Source organism: Procambarus clarkii, chromosome 11 (assembly GCF_040958095.1).
Source record: "Procambarus clarkii isolate CNS0578487 chromosome 11, FALCON_Pclarkii_2.0, whole genome shotgun sequence".
NCBI classification, from domain to species: Eukaryota; Metazoa; Arthropoda; class Malacostraca; order Decapoda; family Cambaridae; genus Procambarus; species Procambarus clarkii.
The window spans coordinates 43951146-43973799 of NC_091160.1; the positions used below are offsets into that span (position 1 = coordinate 43951146).

The window sequence follows — 22654 nt, forward strand, 5'->3', positions numbered from 1 at the left end:
ACTAGAACAGAAAGCAGAACAGACAGAACAGAATCTGGACATTTTACAGGGGAACAAACCTCCATATCTCTGGACGACGAAGCATTTTATCACTAAATTTGACGATCCTCATTTGTCTTCAAATTGGATTTCGATTCTTGTTTCTTTTTGCCTTGATACATAGAAAGGTGAAATTGTTAAAAAAAAAATTTAACACCCTAGTGCTCTCTAGGGTGGAATATTGATGCACACTAACAGCCCCATTCAGAGCTGCGGAAATTGCTGACTTGGAGAGCGTGCAAAAAGCCTTTACTGCTAGAATCCATTCTTTAAAATATCTAAATTATTGGGACTAATTAAAAGTAATCAATGTGTATTCTCTTGAGCACAGGCGAGAGAGATACATAAGAATGTATACTATACGTGGAGACTATTAGAGGGACCGCATCTGCACACGGAAATAACATCACGTGAAATCAGCAGGCATGGCAGGATGTGCAAAATAGCCCGATTGATACGTTAGAGGTACAATAGGTACGCTCAGAGAGAACACCATCAACATAAAGGCCCGAGACTGTTCAACACATTCCCTCTGCACATAAGGGGCATAACTGATTGGTTTTGTATGGTGTTCGAGAGAGAACGCAATAATCTTGAGGTTATCTTGAGATGATTTCGGGGCATTAGTGTCCCCGCGGCCCGGTCCTCGACCAGGCCTCCACACTAGAAGCCTCCACACATAAACACCTTCAAATTATACCTGATCAACCAGATTGTGAGTCACATGTCAGGCTGCGAGCAGCAGCCTCCAACAGCCTTAGTTGATCAAAGGAACAACCAGGAAGTCAGATCAGAGATCGGGCCGCGTGGACATTAATCCTCGAAGCCCCTCGAGTAAGGTATTAGGGAGCCGGTGGCTGAGCGGACAGAACACTGGACGCGTTATCCTGTGGTCCCGGGTTCGATCCAGGGCGCCGGCGAGAAACAATGGGCAGAGTTTTTCACCCTATGCCCCTGTTACCTAGCAGTAAAATAGGTACCTGGGTGTTAGTCAGCTGTCACGGGCTGCTTCCTGGGGGTGGAGGCCTGGTCGAGGACCGGGCCGCGGGGACACTAAGCCCCGGAAGCACCTCAAGGTAACCCCCCCCCCCACATACTAAATATTACACCTTGCTGCCATCAACAGTCTCGTAGATCGTCATTTCAAGGCCAAGGGAGACTTGGGGGAGTCTACCTTGTGCCTCCAGGTACCTTTTTGTAGCTTCCGGGGATAAATGGCCCCGCGGCCCGGTCTCCGACCAGGCCTCCCGGTTGATATTAGAACAGCTCTCAAAATCACTCCTAAATAAGTCTAAATCTAAATAAGTGAATATTCTTAAAAAAAGTGGTTCTGGTCTAAATAAGTGAATATTCTTAAGAAATAGTGGTCGTTCAGGTGTAAATAAGTGAATATTCTTAAGAAATAGTGGTCGTTCAGGTGTAAATAAGTGAATATTCTTAAGAAATAGTGGTCGTTCAGGTGTAAATAAGGAAAGATTCTTAGAAATAGTGGTCGTTCAGGTGTAAATAAGGAAATATTCTTAGAAATAGTGGTCGTTCAGGTGTAAATAAGGAAAGATTCTTAGAAATAGTGGTCGTTCAGGTGTAAATAAGGAAATATTCTTAAGAAATAGTGGTCGTTCAGGTGTAAATAAGTGAATATTCTTAAGAAATAGTGGTCGTTCAGGTGTAAATAAGGAAATATTCTTAAGAAATAGTGGTCGTTCAGGTGTAAATAAGGAAATATTCTTAGAAATAGTGGTCGTTCAGGTGTAAATAAGGAAATATTCTTAGAAATAGTGGTCGTTCAGGTGTAAATAAGGAAAGATTCTTAAGAAATAGTGGTCGTTCAGGTGTAAATAAGGAAATATTCTTAAGAAATAGTGGTCGTTCAGGTGTAAATAAGGAAATATTCTTAAGAAATAGTGGTCGTTCAGGTGTAAATAAGGAAATATTCTTAGAAATAGTGGTCGTTCAGGTGTAAATAAGGAAATATTCTTAAGAAATAGTGGTCGTTCAGGTGTAAATAAGGAAATATTCTTAGAAATAGTGGTCGTTCAGGTGTAAATAAGGAAATATTGGCATAATATTGGTTGTTGTGGAACTGTTACTTGTACCATCGAGCGAGGAGCACCTCAAGGGCGTATGCCAGCCTCTCCAGGCACTGGAGGCAGACAGGTCAATTAGGACATGGCATCTGGGCCACACTAAGAGTGCCATTTCTCTCTGCTGCTGCTACACTATTTCGCCAGACTACCAACCAGGAGGCCTGGTCAGAGACCGGGCTGCGGGGACATTGATCCTCGAAATCACCTGGAGGTAACCCAGGGTCAACGAGGAAAGTTCAAGGTAACCTCAAGGTAAATGTAAAGTTACACTGGAGTCTATGCATGGTTTACAACTGAGCCAATGCCAAGGTTTACACCTGTGGGCACCTGTTACTAGCTCTGTTGTGCTAGTACACCTGCTTGGACCTGGCTCCTGGACCTGTGGTGGCACTGTCTCGGTGCCCCTTCCTCTGATGCCAGCTTCAGTAACTAGGGTGGTAATTGCCACTTAACCTAACCTAACCTGGTTATTAGGTCAATCGGTCCATCCAGGCTACCCAAGTTCATACCAGATTCCCTCCGGGTTCCCACTAGGTTCCCTCTAGGTTCCCTCTAGGTTCCTTCCGGGTTCCCTCTAGGTTCCTTCCGGGTTCCCTCTAGGTTCCTTCCGGGTTCCCTCTAGGTTCCCTCTAGGTTCCCTCTAGGTTCCCTCTAGGTTTCCTCTAGGTTCCCTCTAGGTTCCCTCCAGGTTTCCTCCAGGTTCCCTTCAGGTTCCCTCTAGGTTCCCTCTAGGTTCCCTCTAGGTTTCCTCTAGGTTCCCTCTAGGTTCCCTCTAGGTTTCCTCCAGGTTCCCTTCAGGTTCCCTCCAGGTTCCCTTCAGGTTCCCTCTAGGTTCCCTTCAGGTTCCCTCTAGGTTCCCTCTAGGTTCCCTCTAGGTTCCCTCTAGGTTCCTTCCGGGTTCCCTCTAGGTTCCCTCTAGGTTCCCTCTAGGTTCCCTCTAGGTTCCCTCTAGGTTCCCTCTAGGTTTCCTCTAGGTTCCCTCTAGGTTCCCTCTAGGTTCCCTCTAGGTTTCCTCTAGGTTCCCTCTAGGTTCCCTTCAGGTTCCCTCTAGGTTCCCTCTAGGTTCCCTCCAGGTTCCCTTCAGGTTCCCTCTAGGTTCCCTCTAGGTTTCCTCTAGGTTTCCTCTAGGTTCCCACTAGGTTCCCTCTAGGTTCCCTCCAGGTTCCCTCCAGGTTCCCTTCAGGTTCCCTCTAGGTTCCCTTCAGGTTCCCTCTAGGTTCCCTCTAGGTTCCCTCTAGGTTTCCTCCAGGTTCCCTCTAGGTTCCCTCTAGGTTCCCTCTAGGTTCCCTCTAGGTTTCCTCTAGGTTCCCTCCAGGTTTCCTCCAGGTTCCCTCTAGGTTCCCTCTAGGTTCCCTCTAGGTTTCCTCTAGGTTCCCTCTAGGTTTCCTCCAGGTTCCCTTCAGGTTCCCTCCAGGTTCCCTTCAGGTTCCCTCTAGGTTCCCTTCAGGTTCCCTCTAGGTTTCCTCCAGGTTCCCTCTAGGTTTCCTCCAGGTTCCCTCTAGGTTCCCTCTAGGTTCCCTCTAGGTTCCCTTCAGGTTCCCTCTAGGTTCCCTCTAGGTTCCCTCTAGGTTCCCTCTAGGTTCCCTCTAGGTTTCCTCTAGGTTCCCTCTAGGTTCCCTCTAGGTTCTCTCTAGGTTCCCTCTAGGTTCCCTCTAGGTTCCCTCTAGGTTTCCTCTAGGTTCCCTCTAGGTTCCCTCTAGGTTCCCTCTAGGTTTCCTCCGGGTTTCCGCCGGCGAGAAATGGGTAAATACTTACACCGGACAGAGGAACTTTGTTCTTTATCAACCATGACTGATCTATATTTCTCTTTCCGCAGTGATGGCTGGCGGGTAAGGGTTCCCTAACGTCCCCGACCTTCAGACCCGGCCCTCGACCCGGCCCTCGACCCGGCCCTCGACCCGGCCCTCGACCCGGCCCTCGACCCGGCCCTCGACCCGGCCCTCGACCCGGCCCTCGACCCGGCCCTCGACCCGGCCTTCGACCCGGCCCTGACCGTCCTCTGGTCTTGCCCCGCCTCGGCCCCTTGGCCTCGCACTGAGCTACACTCCTTCAGGCGGTGGTGTTGCCGAGGGCTTCGACCGGCCGACCCATCGAGCAGTCATGGCCGCTTCCAGGACGCCCGCCATGGTGAGTTAAACGACGCTGAGTAAGCCTGAGTGACGCAGCGTTGATCCGACGTTGATCAAATGTCAAGTAGGCTCAATATCCAAGAGCATTACTAATCCAACGCCAAATCAACGTCGTCAACGCTAAATTAACGTTTATACAACGTCGAACCAACGCCAGGTTTGGATATTGTGCCTACAGGGTGTTGAATTAAGTTTAATTAAACGTTGAACAATGTTAACCCAACGTTGATTTAACCTTAACTCGGCGTTATATTAACAGTGATAACATTAACGAGAAAAGTTAAAGCACGTTTATTGAGAAATATAATACGTGTCAAAAGGAGAGAGAGAGAGAGAGTAGCTTAGGCTATTTCTACCCTCCAGAACCGCGAAGAGGAGAAAGGGAGATTCGAACCTGTGCACCCAGATACTCCTGGGTGATTCCTTTTGGTGCATTAACATTGATGACGGAATGAACGTTGGTGTAACCTTAAATCAAGGTTGACTTGATGTTGAATTAACGTAGCTGCGACGTTGAAGTAACGTTGGCGCGACGTTGAAGTAACGTTGGCGCGACGTTGAAGTAACGTTGGCGCGACGTTGAAGTAACGTTGGCGCGACGTTGAAGTAACGTTGGCGCGACGTTGAAGTAACGTTGGCGCGACGTTGAAGTAACGTTGGTGCGACGTTGGATCAACGTTTATGACACGTTACTATTATTGTAACTACTAGGAGGGGGGGGGAGGGTGTTCAGAACATGATTGGTTGTTGGAAATTGTTGCATAATAGTGAAAGATGTTGATTGTTCAAATTAGTGCACTTTAATATACAATATGGATTGTACATTATGTTGGTTGTTCAAATTGATTGTAGCAACATTGGATAAAATATTAGTTTATTGATTGTACATGGCTATTCATATTGGCTTTACATTAGAGTGAATAGTGTGTTATTGCTTCATTGATTATATATGTGTGGGGGGGGGGACGTTATTTATGTGCATGTTGATGATAGTTGAGAACATTATGTGGAGCTCTGAGGTGACTCGACCCCGCTTCATGCAGGTCGGCGTTCAATCCCCCGACCGTCCAAGTGAAATTGAAATAAGTTTATTGAGGTAAAATACACACAAAGGGATGAGGTAGCTCAAGCTATTCTCACCCCGTTCAGTACATCGTGTTAATACATACATACATACACACACATCACAAACAATAAACGTATTACTGAACATTCTGAGAGATAAACATATACATTTCCTCCTTCACAAGTAGTATGATATCAGACTTAAGTGGTTGGGCACCATTCCTCCCCTCCCCCCCCCCCGTCCCATCCCAAATCCTTATCCTGACCTCTTCCAAGTGCTATATAGTCGTAATGGCTTGGCGGTTTCCCCCCTGATAATTCCCTCCCTCGCCCTCTGAGCCACGAGTTCCAGTCGCCTCACAGAGCTTCGGTTGATTATCTCGTTGATATATAATGACATTAGTGAGATTTATCTGCCACGGGAGACATCTCCCGTCACGCAGGGTGCAGTCGCACCTCCACAGATCTCCAGTATCAGCTCTTGATACTGGTAATGGCTCAAAATGGCCACCACTTACGGGCTATTCATGCCCGTGCCACCTTTTGGGTGACTTAATCTTCATTAATCAATCAATCTGTGATTTATCTGCGTATACTTGATGCTGTTTCCCTGCGCATGTTACCATAATATGTTGTGCCGACAGGAGCAGGGCGATGCCTACCACCGCTCAGGTCTCTACACCCACCACGAACTGCACAAGACCTTGCCCCACCTGCAGCAGCAGCACCTGGAGATGGCTGCCAGGCTCCCTAGCGCCCCTGTGGCACCCTCAGCGCCCGCCCCAGCGGCCAGGGCCTCGCGCAACGGCAGCACCTGCAGCACCGCCAGCAGCGTCGCCGGCGGCAGGACTCGACACAGCAGCAACCCCAGCCTCCGGGGCGGCGCCTCCATCAGTCGCAACAACAGCACTGCCAGCACCCAGAGTCTGAGTGGTCAGCCGCGCGGGCTAGGCTTCGATAATGGCGCCCTACCTTCCCTCAAGGCCGATGGAGGAGGGGTGATGGAGGATAGTCTACTGGAGGGCGGACCTTCCCTCATGGAGACCTCCACCGCCACCACCTCCACCGTCGACTCCACAGCCGAGTTGGTCCACAGGTGAGTCAGTCTTATTATCTTCCTAAAATGTTAAACATTGGCGTCAAAAATATATTTGAGAACACTTTTTCATGTCTAAGCTTGCCACTGGTGGCAGTAGACATGCTACTGGTGGCAGTAGACATGCCACTGGTGGCAGTAGACATGCCACTGGTGGCAGTAGACATGCCACTGGTGGCAGTAGACATGCCACTGGTGGCAGTAGACGTGCCACTGGTGGCAGTAGACGTGCCACTGGTGGCAGTAGACGTGCCACTGGTGGCAGTAGACGTGCCACTGGTGGCAGTAGACGTGCCACTGGTGGCAGTAGACGTGCCACTGGTGGCAGTAGACGTGCCACTGGTGGCAGTAGACATGCCACTGGTGGCAGTAGACGTGCCACTGGTGGCAGTAGACGTGCCACTGGTGGCAGTAGACATGCTACTGGTGGCAGTAGACATGCTACTGGTGGCAGTAGACATGCCACTGGTGGCAGTAGACATGCCACTGGTGGCAGTAGACATGCTACTGGTGGCAGTAGACATGCCACTGGTGGCAGAAGCAGAGCTCATATCAACACCCGTTGCTGTCCTCATTACCAACATAAATTGCCTATTGACTGGAGCCGGGCCTTTCAGCACAACACAGCGCTCCCATGTTTAAACAAATCCTAATCCCCATTTACATACTATGAGGCTCATCATTAAATGTAGGTCAGGAGGGCGAGGCTGTGTGTGGATGGGGGTAAAATTGGGTCGCTGCAGTGGGTTAAATTGGGTCACTGCCTTGTCGTTAAGGTCGGCTGAGACAGTTAAGCACGCGTGTGTGTTTAGACTCACGTGGATTGTCTGTCGCAAGCTGTCACTGCAGGTCCCTGGGTCATGGTCCATCAGCACTGCAGCAGTGGTGGGGGTGTTCTCCTCCAGGCTACTGGCACACGCTTCTGCGGCAGGGTTCGCGGGGCCTTGACTCGTGGGGCGCACTTTAGGGGTTGAGGCTGACGGGCAGCTCTCTGCAGGGCTCCGCGGAGGTGGATAAATGCTATTGGTCACCACAATAACTTACTGACCAACCAGCAAGTATGGTTTAGTTCTGGCCATAGTCTAGGACTAATGTATTATGTATAGGGTGGATGTAGGAGAGGGGTGTGTGTATGGATGGGTATGTGGATGGGTGTTGCAGGGTATAGCTAAGGGGTCAGAGGAACTGGCGAGAATTATGAATGTGAAGGGCTTGGGTGTAAAAAAAAAAGGGGGGGGGGTTATGAGGTGTGGGGCTCGATCATTGGATGAGGGAGGTGGTGGGGGGGGGAGACCAGAAGTGGACTGTCGCATTCATTATTCAGGGGCTATAATATAGTGGAGGAGGGGGGGGGGGGGCGATGGAGGCGAGAGGGTGGAATGATTGTGGTGAGAGGGGTAGTGATGATTCTTCTCCAGTGTGTTGCTATGACAGCTGGGTAATCTCCGAGGCTTCTCTAGGATTGGTCTTACATATGTGGTATACAAGGTTCTGAATGACACCTTATACAGGTTCCTGAAGACAATTCTGTTGTTAGCCAGCCTTGCATATGCCATAGATGTTAATGTTATTCTTTTTATGTGGGCTTCAGAAGACAGTTGGTGTGATATCAACTAGATCTTTCTCTCTGTCCATTTCATGAAGGGCTTCATCTCCCATTCGCTATCCTGTATCTGGCTTCCTGTTTCCACCTCCTAGTTTCATTACCTTAAATATACTCGGGTTGACCTTTAGTAGCCTTTTGTTGGACCATTCATGCAGTTTGTCTAGGTCATCTTGTAGCCTCCTACTATCATCCTCTGTTTCAATCCTCCTCATAATTTTTACATCAGCAGCAAACAATGAAGAGGAACGAGTCTATAGCCTTTGGAAGATCATTACATATATCAGACACAGTATAGGTCCAAGGACTGAACCCTGAAGGACTCCACTGGTGACGCCTCGCCAATCTGAGACCTCGCCCCTCACAGTGACTTGCTGTCTTTTGTTTAAGTACTCCTTTATCCAATATAGTACCTTCGACTTGAGAATGGTCCAGGACGGACCGAAACGTCGTCGTCCCTTCAATTTCTAGTGTGTGGTCTGGTCAACATAGTACCTTCCCTTTCACTCCAGCCTGCATCTCCAGCTTTTGCACTAACCTCTTGTGTGGTACTGTGGCAAAGGCTTTCTGACAATCCAAAAATATGCAGTCTGCCCACCCCTCTCTTGTCTGATTCTTGTTCCCTGGTCATAGAACTCAATTAATCCTGTGAGGCAGGACTTGCCATCCCTGAACCCATGCTGATGCTGTGTTACAAAGTTCTTTTGCTCCAGATGTTCTGCTAGTTTTTTTGCACAATCATCTCCATCAACTTGCATGGTATGCAGGTTAGGGACACTGGCCTGTAGTTCAGTGCATCCTGTCTATCCCCCTTCATGTATACCAGGATTACATTAACCATCTTCCAAATTTTTGGCAGTTCACCTGTTACCAATGATTTGTTATACATTATGGAGAGTTGCAGACACAGTGCTTCTGCTCCTTCCATTAATATCTAAGGTGAGATTCCATCCGGGCCTATAGCCTTTGTCACACCCAACTCTAGGTAAAGCTTCCTTACATCCCCACTGGTAATCCCAAACTCTTCTAATGGTGCCAGGTTAACTATTCCCTCTCTTATCTCTGGAATTTTTCCTGGCTCTAAGGTGAAGACCTGGAATTTCTTATTCAGTTACTCACACACTTCCTTGTCGTTTGTAGTGAATCTGTCTGCCCTTATCCTCGGTTTCATTACCTGTTCCTTCACTGTTGTTTTTCTCCTGATGTGGCTGTGCAGCAATTTAGGATGAGTCTTTGCCTTGCTTGCTATGTCATTTTTGCCCTTCTGCTTCTCTTCTCACCCTGACATATTCATTCCTGGCACTCTGGTATCTTTTTCTGCTCTCTAGCGTCCTGTTATTTCTATAGTTTCTCCACACCCTTGTACTTTGTTGCTTTGCTAGCTTACATCTCTGATCAAACCATGGGTTATTCATCTTCATTTCGTTTTTTCCTTTTGAACTGGGACAAACTTGCCTCCTGCCTCCTTACACTTCTGAGTGATGTAGTCCATCATGTTTGGGGCCATCTTTCCCCTGAGCTCTGTTTCCCATGTTATATATGTTAATAATTTTCTTATCTCCTCATAGTTTCCCTTTCGGAATGCTATCCTTTTGTTTTCAGGTCCCTTCCTTGAGATCATTAACTCTTCTTCAACCAGATACTCAAACGTCAGTACACCTGATCGCTCATTCCTACTGGGGCTTCGAAACTGACTTCCCTTATATCGGAATCGTTCAGAATGAAGGCTAGGTCGAGTCATGCTGGTTCATCGTTTCCTCTCATTCTTGTGGGTTCCCTGACATGCTGATTTAAAATGTTTTTGTTGCCACCTCCAATAATTTAGCTCTCCATGTTTCCTCACCTCCATCCGATTCCTTGTTCTCCCAGTCTATCCTTCCTTGATTGAAGTCCCTCATGATGAGCAGATGGGATCGTTTTCTACACGCAGAAGAGGCTGCCCTCTCAATTATAGTGTGTGTGTGTGTGTGTGTGTGTGTGTGTGTGTGTGTGTGTGTGTGTGTGTGTGTGTGTGAGTGAGTGAATACTCGCTAATGTCTGCTACAGGATCAAGCTTGATCTCTTGGGCCCTGCTTTTCCTACCATTAATCATCTAATGTAATGACCTACATGCCACCTATCATGTCTTTTAAAATTGTGAAGGCTTTTGGGTCTACAATCCCTTGTCAAATTCAGTTCATATTCACACTACAATTATGCTAAAGGAGTATTATATAGCATTTCTGTGGCTCAGCTGTATATCTAGCTTCAAATTTATGCCTTCTGACCTGTATACAGTATTCAGATACATCTGTGAAAGCAGTCTAGAAAATAAAAGTCAAAATGAACAGAGATTTAGTAGGGTATGATATGGTTGGGACCAAAAATATCATATTTCTGTGTGTTACATTGTGAAATATAAAGATGTGGGAAATTAATTATAATACCAAAACTGTATTTGGTATTATTTTTTATATAACTTTTATATAACTATAATAATATATTCTTCTTATAACTATTTTGCGTATTTCTAATTTCAGTAACCATGGGTTATCCTATAACACAACTACCAGCGCAAATACCCACTCCAACCCTGCCACCATCACCACCAGCAGTTCCCCTCAGGTCGATTCCAATGATTGTGGTCTTTTCTCCTTCAGACCGGCCTTTCTCCAGCGATTAGCCAACATAAAGGTAACAATCTTTCACCCAAAATTGTCCTGTATGGTCATGCACCAAAAAAGTATGCTGTTGAATATTAAATCATAATGTTATTTAACTCCCATGCAAGTTTGGCAAGTGTGGGGTGATATTAGTGTGGCATCGTACATGACGTCTCCAACTTATTGATGAGTTATCAGCTTAACCAACTTATCACTTATTACTACCCATTCTTAAGATCTGCCTCACAATCTCTGTTTTAGAATCATTTACCTGCATTACAAACGAATTCTTGCATTGTACTATTTTAGTTGTTTATCGAGAAAAAGTACTACGTTAATTACAGTATTAAGAGGAAGTACATTGAGGGTGCATCACCTTCTGTTGTCTCCTTTAGTAATTATTCCTCTTTGTTCTTTAATTAAAAAGCATCATATCAGACAAGGAGGACAAATTTTATTATTCAAAGAAAATAGAGTAGTGATTTCATTTATTACTTGTTCCAAAAATTTGGGTTTTATATGTTGAATTTTTGGTAATCCTGGAAGGCATTTCTCATTTATTGAGACTATGGAAACTCTGGCTCCGAGTTATGAATGTCTCTTTCAAAATGCATCTCATATGTAAGTTGGGAGTGCCTTATTGTAAAAACTAGTAACATTCAGTAAATGAATTTTGAAAGGCAGCAAATTATATATTCATGGAAAATACTGGAGGGCCAGGTTTCAAATGTGCACAGTGAAATAACAATGTACTGGAGTGAACAATATGAAGGGAATGCAGAATAGAGCCAGTGAAGAGTACGGCATAATCCAAGAACTGTCTGAACATCAAGGATCCACTGTTGTTCAGTGTCGTCCTTGCAAGTACAGTGTACAAGAAATATTACTGGAACAAAATTAGAGGTCTTTAAGAAAAAGCTGGATGGTTATCTGCAAGAAGTAATATGACATTGAAAAACTATAAGCAGATATTAATATAGTTTTTGACTGAGCAGCATAAAATAACGTTATGTTTAGCAGTGATAAATTCCAGGTACAGTATTCAGGTACGTTAAAATGAGGACCTTAAAATACAGGGTACAAAACGGTCAAATCTGCCCATAATAGGAGCGTCATCATGTAAAGAGCAGCATGTAAAGAATCTGGAAATAATGATGTCTGACGACTTAGCATTTAGGGAGCATTACCAAGCAAATATTGCATCAGCCAAAAAAATGATAGGATGGATTGCGAAAACCTTCAAATCCAGGGATCCCATCACAATGGTTGTACTGTACTATTCAAATCAGTTGTGCTGTCCCGTTTTTAGTATTACTCGATACTCAGTTCCCCCTTCATAGCAGGAGAGATTGCTGAAATAGAGGAATTTCAGAGAACATATTCGGCATACTTGTACATAGACGCGATAAAGGACCTAAATTATAGGGATCATCTCAAAGCTCTCCAAATGTACTCACTAGAAAGGAGACAAGAGAGATATTAAATAATATACATGTTGAAAATACTAGAGAGTTGGGTCCCAAATCGACACAGTAAAATAACAACATATTTGAGTGAACGACATGGAAGAAATGCAGAATAGAACCAGTGAAGAGCAGGGGTGCTATAGGCACAATCAGAGAACACTGTATAAACATCAGAGGTCCATGGTTGTTCAACATTCTCCCAGCGAGTATAAGAAATTTTGCTGGAACAACTGTGGACATCTTCAAGAGAAAACTATATAATTTTCTCCAAGGAGTGCCGGACCAACCGGGCTGTGGTGGATATGTGGGCCTGCGGGTCGCTCCATGCAACAGCCTAGTGGACCAAGCTCTCGCAAGTCAAGCTTGGCCCCAGGCTGGACTCGGGGAGTAGAAGAACTCCCAGAACCCTATCCAGGTACAATCCAGGTACTAAAATAAATTATATTCATGCAGAGCCTAATACAGTATGTCATACAGTATTTTGTAGTTCTGTATATCATCTCCAAATTTTCTGTAACTAATTATGATCAATAGTTGGGTATCTACTTAACTAACTACCATATTTTTAGACATAAAACAGACATATTAGATACATCTGTTTTCCAAAGATATTTTGTAGAAAAATGTATTTTTATATGTTTTATCATACATTTATTGCATGTGATGTTCAAGTGGGTTTTGTTTGGAGAAAACACGTGGTTATGTGCATGTAAATACAATATGTATTGGGTTAGAGGTGGACCAAAAACATGTGTCCTCTCTCCCTGTACTCTTGGTTCATTCATTAGGCTTACAGTGCAAGTGTGAATAATAGTGAAAAATTCTCATGTTGTTAATTAAATAAGTAAATAATTAAAACTATTGTATAATGTTGTCGTTCCCAGTGCATAGAATTCTTCCTAATGAGGTGGCCATGGAAATTTTTCATTATTAAAAGTATACATTATACTAAAGCCTTTTTGCTGTTTAAAATCGAGCACTATGCTCTGTATCAGTAATATTGTAACAAATTTGAATACATAAGTACATTTGTATACAACAATGTAATACTGTATATTAGATGTGGGATTGCATGATTGTTTCAAGTGTAGGCTAGACATGTATTAATGAGTGTGGGTGGATGTAAATAGGAGCTGCCACGTATGGGTCAATAAGCCTTCTGCAGTCTCCTTAACAGTCATGTCCTTAGCAAATTAAATATTAATGATTTATTGCGTTTTCAACAGATCTTTGTTTTTTTGCTGTCTATACTGGTGACTGTCCAGCAAGCTTTGGCATCAGGGTACCTCAACTCCGTCATCACCACCATAGAAAAGAGATACGAGATCCCGTCCTCTCTCACTGGGGTTATTTCTTCTATGTATGAGATAGGAAATGTTATTACTGTCATTTTTGTGTCGTATTTAGGATCCAAGAGACGAATTCCAGTTTGGATAGGAGTTGGTAAGTGCTATCATAAGTAATTTTGGCAATACTGACTTATTCTGACAAACTTGATGACAAACTTAATCGCACTTCAGTTCTTATTATATGGATGTAAATGCCACGTAATGCTTGTTCAGGTTGTTGTGTGATGGGGGTCGGATCTGTGCTGTTTGTAATGCCCCAGCTTATAGCTGACCGCTGGTCTATTGAATTGGAAACAATCAACAACACAGACTCCAGCAATAATATTTGTAGAAATGCACGAGTGCGAGACGATACCTCTGAACGTCTTTCTGAGTACGGCTTTGGCACCTTACCAGGTAAGTTTAATTTGGAATCGGAGCATAATTTATAGGCAGTGCATGTCACAGTAAGATGCTGAAACAAATAACTCCATCCACACTTGTGAAAAGAAATGAAAGTGGTGATGATTTGGTCTATTATAGACCTTTATGAAAGCATAAAATGATTTTGAAGTGTCCAGGACAGCTGGAAATGTCACCCTTTTCATTACTTTTCATATACAATACAGTATATGGGTTAAGGTATTTATAACCATTTTATATTGTGTAACTTTTACAAGGCATTAATACAACATAGAATTGTATTAAGCTGTGTTAAGCTTAAAAATAGTCATTGCATAGTGACTATTTTTAAGTGACTACAAATTAAAGTGCTGCGATTTAATTTTGTAATCTCATTACCAGTAACACAAGTTATGGTTTATAACAAAAGTACACTACAGTACTGTACATCAATAAATACAAATTTCCATTAAATTTGACCCTCACAAACAAAGGATTTAATCATATAAAATTTACAGTATTCAAAATACCAAAGTTTTGTACTAATGAGTGTACACAATTTGTATTACGCTTATCCCATAAGATGGGCAACTTATACTGTATATGTATATTGATATTAACGTGCAAATAATTTCCTTTAACCACACTGGCTTTCACGTGATGTCTAGAGAGAAGAACTATTAACTAGTCAAAAACATTTCCTACATGAAATGTTTTACAGTATTTAGTTTAGGATTTTTTTTCTCCTGTGCACAATAGCTACTGCATAATTATTACACAAATTATTTATTTTGATTAGCAGGATGCACTGATGATTATTATTTTCTCCTCAGACCTGTCCAAAGGTGTGCCTCTGGGCTCTCACAACAGCATCCAGTACGGCAAACCCGACAATTGCATCAAGGGATCTCGCAGCAATGTTATGCCAGTGATGTTCTTCATGTTAGCTCAGCTCTTACTTGGTGCAGGAGGCTCGCCGTTATTCACCCTCGGAACAACATATATTGATGACCATGTGAAGAGGGAGAGCTCCTCAATGTATATAGGTATGGTGAAAACCTCGGTTGCTATGCTAATTTTTGCCTGTCGGGGAAGAGGCAGCCAGTGCATATATACGTGTTGGGCTTACCTCGAGATATCACTCCCTCTTCCCCAGGTCTTCACTACACACCTCATAAAGGCTGCAGCCTCACAACAAACTGACTAACTCCTGGGTACCTATTTACTGCAAGGTGAACAGTAATTGGGTGATGGGAAATGCACCAAACTATTTCTGTCCTGCCCAGGATTCAACCCTGGAATTCCCGATTGAGTCAATAAGGAACCCTACTGTACTACCGGGACCCTGTGTATTGTATATACTGAACAGTACTGTAATATACTGTACAGTACTACAATATACTGTACAGTACTATAATATACTGTACAGTACTGTAATATACTGTACAGTACTGTAATACTATACTGTACAGTACTGTAATATGCTGTACAGTATTGTATGCTGTACAGTACTGTAGTGTAATATACAAATGGCAAGTGTATTCTCCATTCACTTCAAGGCAAATGGGGGGGAGGGGACCTTTGACAAGCCGCCAGCTTCCTGTCCTCGTCGAGGCCGGTAGGGTTAGATGCCCTCAGGAAAATTAGGTAAAATTCTGTACAGTACTGTAATATTCTGTATTGTAAAGCATAGTATTTCTATCAGAAATTCTTTCACGATTATTTGAATATTTTTGTCTCGTTCAGTATATTCACGTGTACTGTATTAAATATGTGCAGAATTTAACGCGTGCAAAAATGATGAAAGTAATACCGTGCGTATAATATTTTGGTAATGTATTGAACTGGGCGGCTGTTGTGGGAGTTGCGTCCTGGGAAGGTTCAGTAAAGGACCTGGGGAAGGGGGGCCTCGATGAACCTAAGTACAGTACAGGCCACCTCTCCCCGTCCATGGAAATAGTAACTTATGCCCAATAATAAGCTTCATTAATGTGAAAGATTTATTTGATTTGCTCTTGTATGGTGAGTTTTTACATCTTCTGTAGTCTTATATGTGATGCTTCACAACATCTTATAGTGGAAGCATTGTAATAGGATAATAATGTTATTTCTTCACAGGCATTATCTACACCATGGTGGCCTTTGGACCGGTGTTGGGATTCTTGCTCGGAGCGTATCTCATATCCTATTATGTGGACACACTCTTTGTTGATACGTCAATAATGCAAGCAGGTGAGGTGTCATGCTACATGCAGTACTGTATTACACTATGAATGTAGCAATTTGTGTTTTATTTGTGAGCATTACACATTCAATATTCAGAGATTAGTTTTGGATCAACCAGGTATCAACCAGGATTAAATGTACATTTTTTAAATGAAAAGGCTATTCACGCTTGTGAATACCCCAACTTTCACATAAGAAAAAAAATGAAGTGATGATTTTTGCATCCATCTCGGATCCTTATCAGGTTAGTACAGGATAGTCCGAAATGTCATCACTTCATTTCTTTCCACATGAGAGTTGGGTTATTTGTTTCGGCCACTTTATTGTGACTTATTCTCTGTCTGATAATGCTTATCAAGCAGTTTTGTCCCCCACATCATAGTACTGCATTAATACATTGTTCAATATAAATATTTTACTTGAGTCAAAAGTGTATGATATTTAATTTATTTTTATGTCACTTTTAAATGTGCTTGCATTTTGTTAGATTTTCTAAATATCTGTTAGACTATATGGAATTCTGCAATAATTTAAGCCTTCTCTGGAAATAGATTGGTTTAAGGCCTAATATAGTCTGTTTCTCTGACCAGATCATAAGCATCCACGATGGATTGGGATGTGGTGGGGTGGCTTCCTCCTCTGTGGCCTTCTCCTCATAGTGATCTCTATTCCTTTCTTCATGTTTCCCAAGACACTAAAGGTAAGGATGTTTTTTGAGGTGCCTCGGTAGCTTCAGGCAGCCACCGAGGCCTTACCAGAAAGAGGCATTTCACTACATTCAATGCTGGTTTTTTTATGTATATATCGGCGGAGATCTTTCCCTCAGTGGGTCCCCGAATGAGGCGTTGTGTAGAGTAATCCGGTACTGATTTTCCTTTGGGGTTACTGGATGCTCTTCTTCTGGTAAGCCCTGTTTATGTTATCCTCTATTACTATGTATATTTTCTTCACATATTTTATCTGTGATTTAGGGTGAATCGTTCTAACTCTTAACCACTGCACTGCGCCAAACAACAAATGCTGTTTTGAGATTTGTCTGTTTTTTTTTTTTTTTATTAGGCTTTATATTAATGTTTTTTAATGTTTTCATCACTGTGTTTTGAAATGAAAATAGTTGAGTTTGGAAACATTTTGACATTAACTTTACCTGAACATTTATAAAAAACAACAAAAATATGTCCTTAACAATTGCACTATAAAGTTTTTGGCCCAAACAGGTGCGCAGTGCAGGGGTTAAATGGCTCTGTTAAATGCACTGTATTGTTGTGTGCATGAAAAAATATTTCGGAAAAGTAATTAACAAAAATAACATTTGGAGCTTCAAGGATAGAAGGTAATCACATATAGTGATTAGAGCCAATTAAGGGTTAAGTAGCAAACATGGAAGCTCAGATGGTTATATAGTTTTTATAATAAATAATAATAGCAGTAATAATAATAATTAAAATTATATTTTACTTTTAGGTAGATATATTTAAAGGAATTTATCAAAGATGTCTCAATGCACTAGCAATTACCAAACATCATTTCTTATTTACCTTACTATTTTAGTAGGCAGCTAGACTGTGATAGGGATATCAGATGATATTCATCAGACAGATGATGAATACCATCATCACTAAGAACAGCCATGCACCACCACCCACCGAATCGAGAAAGAGCTCTCAATCTGTCAATCCAACATATCAAGTCTGTTTATCAGACTCTGATGAACAGGGATATCTCTGATATCCCTGTTCAATCATATGTCCTCATAAGAAAAACACACAATTTTAAAGATGTTTTGCACATATATATCAGCTGATCCTCCAGTTTTGGTAGTACTTATAGTAATGATGAGGACCATATTACACATACTGACGTGCAACACAGTTATTAAGTGGAAATTGGTACTATTGAATTTGGACTAACCGGAAAAGATTTTCTATTTATGTTTCAAAGACTAACTAAACTAACCCAATCTAATCTTCTTTGGCCTAATACACGATATTTGAGGCCTAATATCGTACATATGTGTGCTATATTAGACATAGGAATATTTAAGTTTATTTTTTAGCTTCATTTTCTGTGACGAGCTCGGTTGGCTCTCTGAAGCTATCCAAACTGACACGTGCAATATTAGTTTGGAGGTCATCAGTCATGGGAGTTCTTTATGCCTACTGGTGACCACAAGCCAGAACCTTGTCTACTCAGAGAGGTGCAGGGAGCAATGGTCATATGAGCATTCTACATTTAGAGTACAGTATGTCATGTCTGCTATTGACTGGGGATGGCACCCAGAAAGATAGGCAAAACAATGCAAACCCCCAACTGGTAAAAATAGCAACATACATCCGAACAGAGCCAAAGAACTCCCCCCAGAAGATTTTTTTGGGGCAAATGTGGTAGGTAGGGTTCCCCCTAGGTTCGTTTCCTGGTGCCCTAGGGTTCCTCGGATTCGTCTTTTCGGAGGTTTTCTTCCTCTCAGATTTAACTTTGGGGGTTTGAGAGGCCCTTGGCACATGTCTCCGGCAAGACCCGGTTTCGCCTCTGTGTTGGATCCGGTTTTGTTTGAGTTCGGTTCCTCTTTCCGTGATTGGGGGCATTTTGAGGTTGCAGTGCCTTCCTGGCTGGCAGCCTGCTCTGGTGGCTGGTTGTTGTGGGCTCCCTCCTGGTCTACTTGTCTGCTAGCCAGGGTTCTGGTCCTTCCCAGCTTGCTGGGTTTGGGTTCCTGGAGAGTGGGAGGAAGTCCCAGTGGGTTCCTTCCCAGGTTCAGACTTGGCTGGGCCTTGTGTGGAATTCTCAGATGGGATCCGTCTTCCTCACTCCTGCGGCTTTGCTCTGGCTGTGGTCCTGCATTCGGCTGTTGTGGAGGGAACCCCGGGTCACTCAGCGGTTGCTTGGCAAATCGTTTTGACTCTTAACAGTGTGATAAGCAGTGTAAAAGGGGCTGCCCCTTTTGCCGCTCTCGCATCAGTTGAGTTCTTCCCCCCCCGGGGTACTTGAGTTAGTTGCTGCGTCACCGACTTCCTCTTCGGGGGGTTTTTGGGGTTCGGTGCCATGGCACCTTCTCCATCCCTCGCTTGGTGTGTTCACGGATGCCTCGTCTCAATTGCGGCTGTGACCAGCTCTCACCAGGCCGGCCGGGGCCGTTGGGCTGGTCCTAGCCACCAGATATCTTGTCAACATTCTGGGCCCCTCTCCGGCCTTGTGTTGCTTTGGGACGTCCAACGTGGCCTGTTGTCTCATCTTTGTCTTGAGATCTTTGGTTCCGCAGTCTCCCGGGTAAGTCGCTGTTTTTACTTATCTGTGGGTAGTTAGCTTCAGGGAGCCGACTGGGCTACCTACAGAAAATCAGCATTGAATGTAATGAAACGCCATTTTCTGGGTGAGCCCCAGAGGCTCCCTGACACCCTCTCTCCCTCCCTCCGGTTGGCAATTTTCATCATCTTTTACCCCAGTTCCACAAACTGGTGTGGTGAGCCGCCCGAGCGGGCTTCCCCCTCCTCCCTTTTGATAGGAGCATTAATGAGCGGTCGTGCTAGTTGGATGACGATTTGCTTGTTTTGTTTTCTTTTGGGGGGAGTTCTTTGGCTCTGTTCGGACGTATGTTGCAATTTTCACCAATTGGGGGATTGTATTGTTTCTCCTATTTTTCTGGGTGCTCTGGTCAATGGCAGACATGACATACTCTAAATGTAGAGTGCTCATATGACCATTGCTCCTTGCATCTCTCCAAGGGGACCAGGTTCTGGCTTGTTGTCTCCTGTAGGCTCCCGTGGCTGATGACCCCAAACTAATATTGCACATGTCAGTTTGGATAGCTTCAGGGAGCCTCCGGGGCTCACCCAGAAAATGGCATTTCATTACATTCAACACTGGTTTTTTTAGACTATAACGTGAATAGAACCAAATTCTACTATCCAATTGCTTAGTACCTCAATGTTTGTACTATGTTGCACATAGTTACAAAAAATACTCCAGTATGTAAACAGGAGGATGGGTTTTATATATATGAGCTCAGGTATTTGACTAATTTCAAAATATTTGATTACAGAAAGAAAAGGAGAAGGTGAGGATGGAAGAGAAAACAAAAGAATTTCAGAAGGGTCATCGTCGCACAAAATCGCAGACATCAACATGCTCGCGTCACTCAACACTCTCCACCAAGCGAGTATATGGCAAAGATGTTCGAGGTGAGTGGTAATATTGTAAACTATGACTAGTAATATCTGCTGAATGCCACAATATCTTGCAACTTTGACCCTTAACAAAATAAGCTAATTATACAGTACTGCAATTTACACACAATAAATTTTCTTCATGTTTGTAAGTGAACTGTATGAACATGCAGAAGAGTTGGCCCAAATTTATCAACTTTTTGCATTTCGTTAATCAATATCTGGCTTATTTTTTAAGTGAAATAACATGGTTTTATATATAATATATTTGCATTTCAGGGTGTTTTGCAGCTGTTAGTGTAAGCAACTGTTTAATTGAAAGGGCAATTCCTGAGTATTAATCACTCCATACAAGTCGTGTCATGGTGATATTACACATTCTTAGTGAACCTCCACTTTTAGTTCAATCTTTTGACCTGTATGACACCATGCCTCAAGCACTTTAATTTGACTTGAAGCCAGATGAAGCTTTCAAACAGGGAGGCTCAACTAGGCACCAATCCTATCTTTTTTGTCTTTGTTAACAAAGCTGGAATTGGGGACCTGGTTGTAAACTTATTGATAGATTGTGTTCCAGGGAAAACTAGCTATATGAAAGAAAACATCTCATTCTCAGTATCATTGGTCAGGCATTTTTCCTTATATATAGACTGGGAAGGGGGGTGGTACCTCACATTGCCCGGTATGTTTATCTCCCATCTGTCCATCCACATGTCTATTTTCTTACATAAATAAACACACACAGGATTCGTTTGTATAGCTTGTCTGCGACATACAGTAATTCAAATGCTAAAATACTTTTACAAATCTATTAAAGTATCATAAAAATAGGCAAATTCTAATCAGTGCTCATCCTTTCAGATATTCCACTATCAATGCTGAAGCTTCTAGTGAACCCCATCTATGTCATGACGTGCTTGGGAGCGTGTATGGAGCTCATGATCGTCTCCGGCTTCATCGTTTTCCTGCCAAAGTACCTGGAGACACAGTTCTTTCTTTCCAATGTTCAGGCCTCTATCTTTACTGGTGAGTGTTTTGAAGCTCTTGTTAGTGCAACAGCACGACACTGTACCGAGAGAATAAGTCACAATAATGGGGCTCAAAATTTGACACCCAACCCACATAGGAAAAGAAAGGAAAATGATGATGTTTCAGCCCATTACACAACTTGATTAGGGTCCAAGATGGACTGAAACACTTTTATTTGTTTTCTATTCATGTATATGGTGAATGTCTTGGATACATAATTGATTAGGATGAATACAAATTAAACAATTTGAAATATTATTTCCTTAATGAAGAAATAGTGGGTTATTTATAGACAATTATAAAGACAATTTAGCATACTTTATACAAAATATAGTTCGTAACTCTTGTATTTATGAATGGAAATCTCTTTTGTAGGTGGGATAGCTATTCCTGGTGCTTGTATCGGTATCTTCCTGGGAGGCTACCTACTGAAACGGTTTAGCTTGCGCCCAAAAGGTGCCATACAGATGGTTATGGTCTTCAACCTCATTGGTCTAAGTTTTTACGGCCTCCTTTTTGTTCTTGGGTGTGATAACGTGAAGATGGCTGGCACTACATCTCCGTACTTCAACACGTAAGTAGTTTTCTAGTAGAACTTGGTATAGTACTAGATATTTGTCTTATATGTTAAGTATTTATTGCTTCATCTTCATTTATCTTTTTATCTTTGTGTATATTTCAAATGACTTATTGCTAATTTCTATCAATTTTTATCATTTCTATATTTTTCTATATATTTCTATATCTAGAAATTTCTATAATTTCTCTTTGGCTAGTAAGCATTTATATATATACAGTACAGTATATCATAAAAGTTAACATTTGCCAAATTCACTTTAAATCCATTGCTTGTGTCTGGAAATGGCAAACAGTGTTGTATAAGCAGATAATGAGTCACAATAACATGGCTGAAATATGTTAACCAAACCACACCCTAGAAAGTGAAGGGACGACGACGTTTCGACTTGACATGAGAATGGTCCAGGAACAACAAGTCAAAATGTCGTCGTCCCGTCACTTTCTAGTGTTGTGGTCTGGGCAACAGTGTTGTATAATACAAATACTGTTTACATTTATAAACTAAATTCATTGACAAACAGTTTATTGTTCAGTGTAAGTTGCATCCCACTGGAGTACATCAAGAAATAACAAAAACAATATGTAATATAGGAAGTGAGAAAAAAGTCAGTTTAGGGGAGCTGGTCGGCCGAGCGGACAGCACACTGGACTTGTGATCCTGTGGTCCCGGGTTCGATCCTGGGCGCCGGCGAGAAACAATGGGCAGAGTTTCTTTCACCCTATGCCCCTGTTACCTAGCAGTAAAATAGGTACCTGGGTGTTAGTCAGCAGGCACCGGCTGCTTCCTGGGGGGTGGAGGCCTG

The 22654-nt window shown here is 42.9% G+C and overlaps 1 protein-coding gene across 3 annotated transcripts in view; it reads left to right on the plus strand.

Annotated features, from left to right (window-relative positions):
• The window catches only part of Oatp30B (Organic anion transporting polypeptide 30B), a 154552-nt gene that overhangs the window by 120747 nt on the left and 11151 nt on the right, over positions 1 to 22654 (plus strand). For 2 of the 3 annotated variants that reach the window (XR_011228087.1, XR_011228088.1), the window contains exons 4-14: positions 3943 to 4253; positions 5965 to 6416; positions 10539 to 10692; positions 13354 to 13570; positions 13690 to 13872; positions 14691 to 14903; positions 15976 to 16089; positions 16674 to 16783; positions 20120 to 20258; positions 21105 to 21269; positions 21648 to 21846. Coding sequence is in view for 1 of the 3 variants with exons in the window: in XM_069322736.1 (XP_069178837.1) it covers positions 4227 to 4253; positions 5965 to 6416; positions 10539 to 10692; positions 13354 to 13570; positions 13690 to 13872; positions 14691 to 14903; positions 15976 to 16089; positions 16674 to 16783; positions 20120 to 20258; positions 21105 to 21269; positions 21648 to 21846 (1973 nt within the window). In the remaining 2 variants the exon portion in view is untranslated. Of the gene's footprint in view, positions 1 to 3942; positions 4254 to 5964; positions 6417 to 10538; positions 10693 to 13353; positions 13571 to 13689; positions 13873 to 14690; positions 14904 to 15975; positions 16090 to 16673; positions 16784 to 20119; positions 20259 to 21104; positions 21270 to 21647; positions 21847 to 22654 lie in introns of those variants that run through there. The other variant, XM_069322736.1, reaches the window with a different exon arrangement.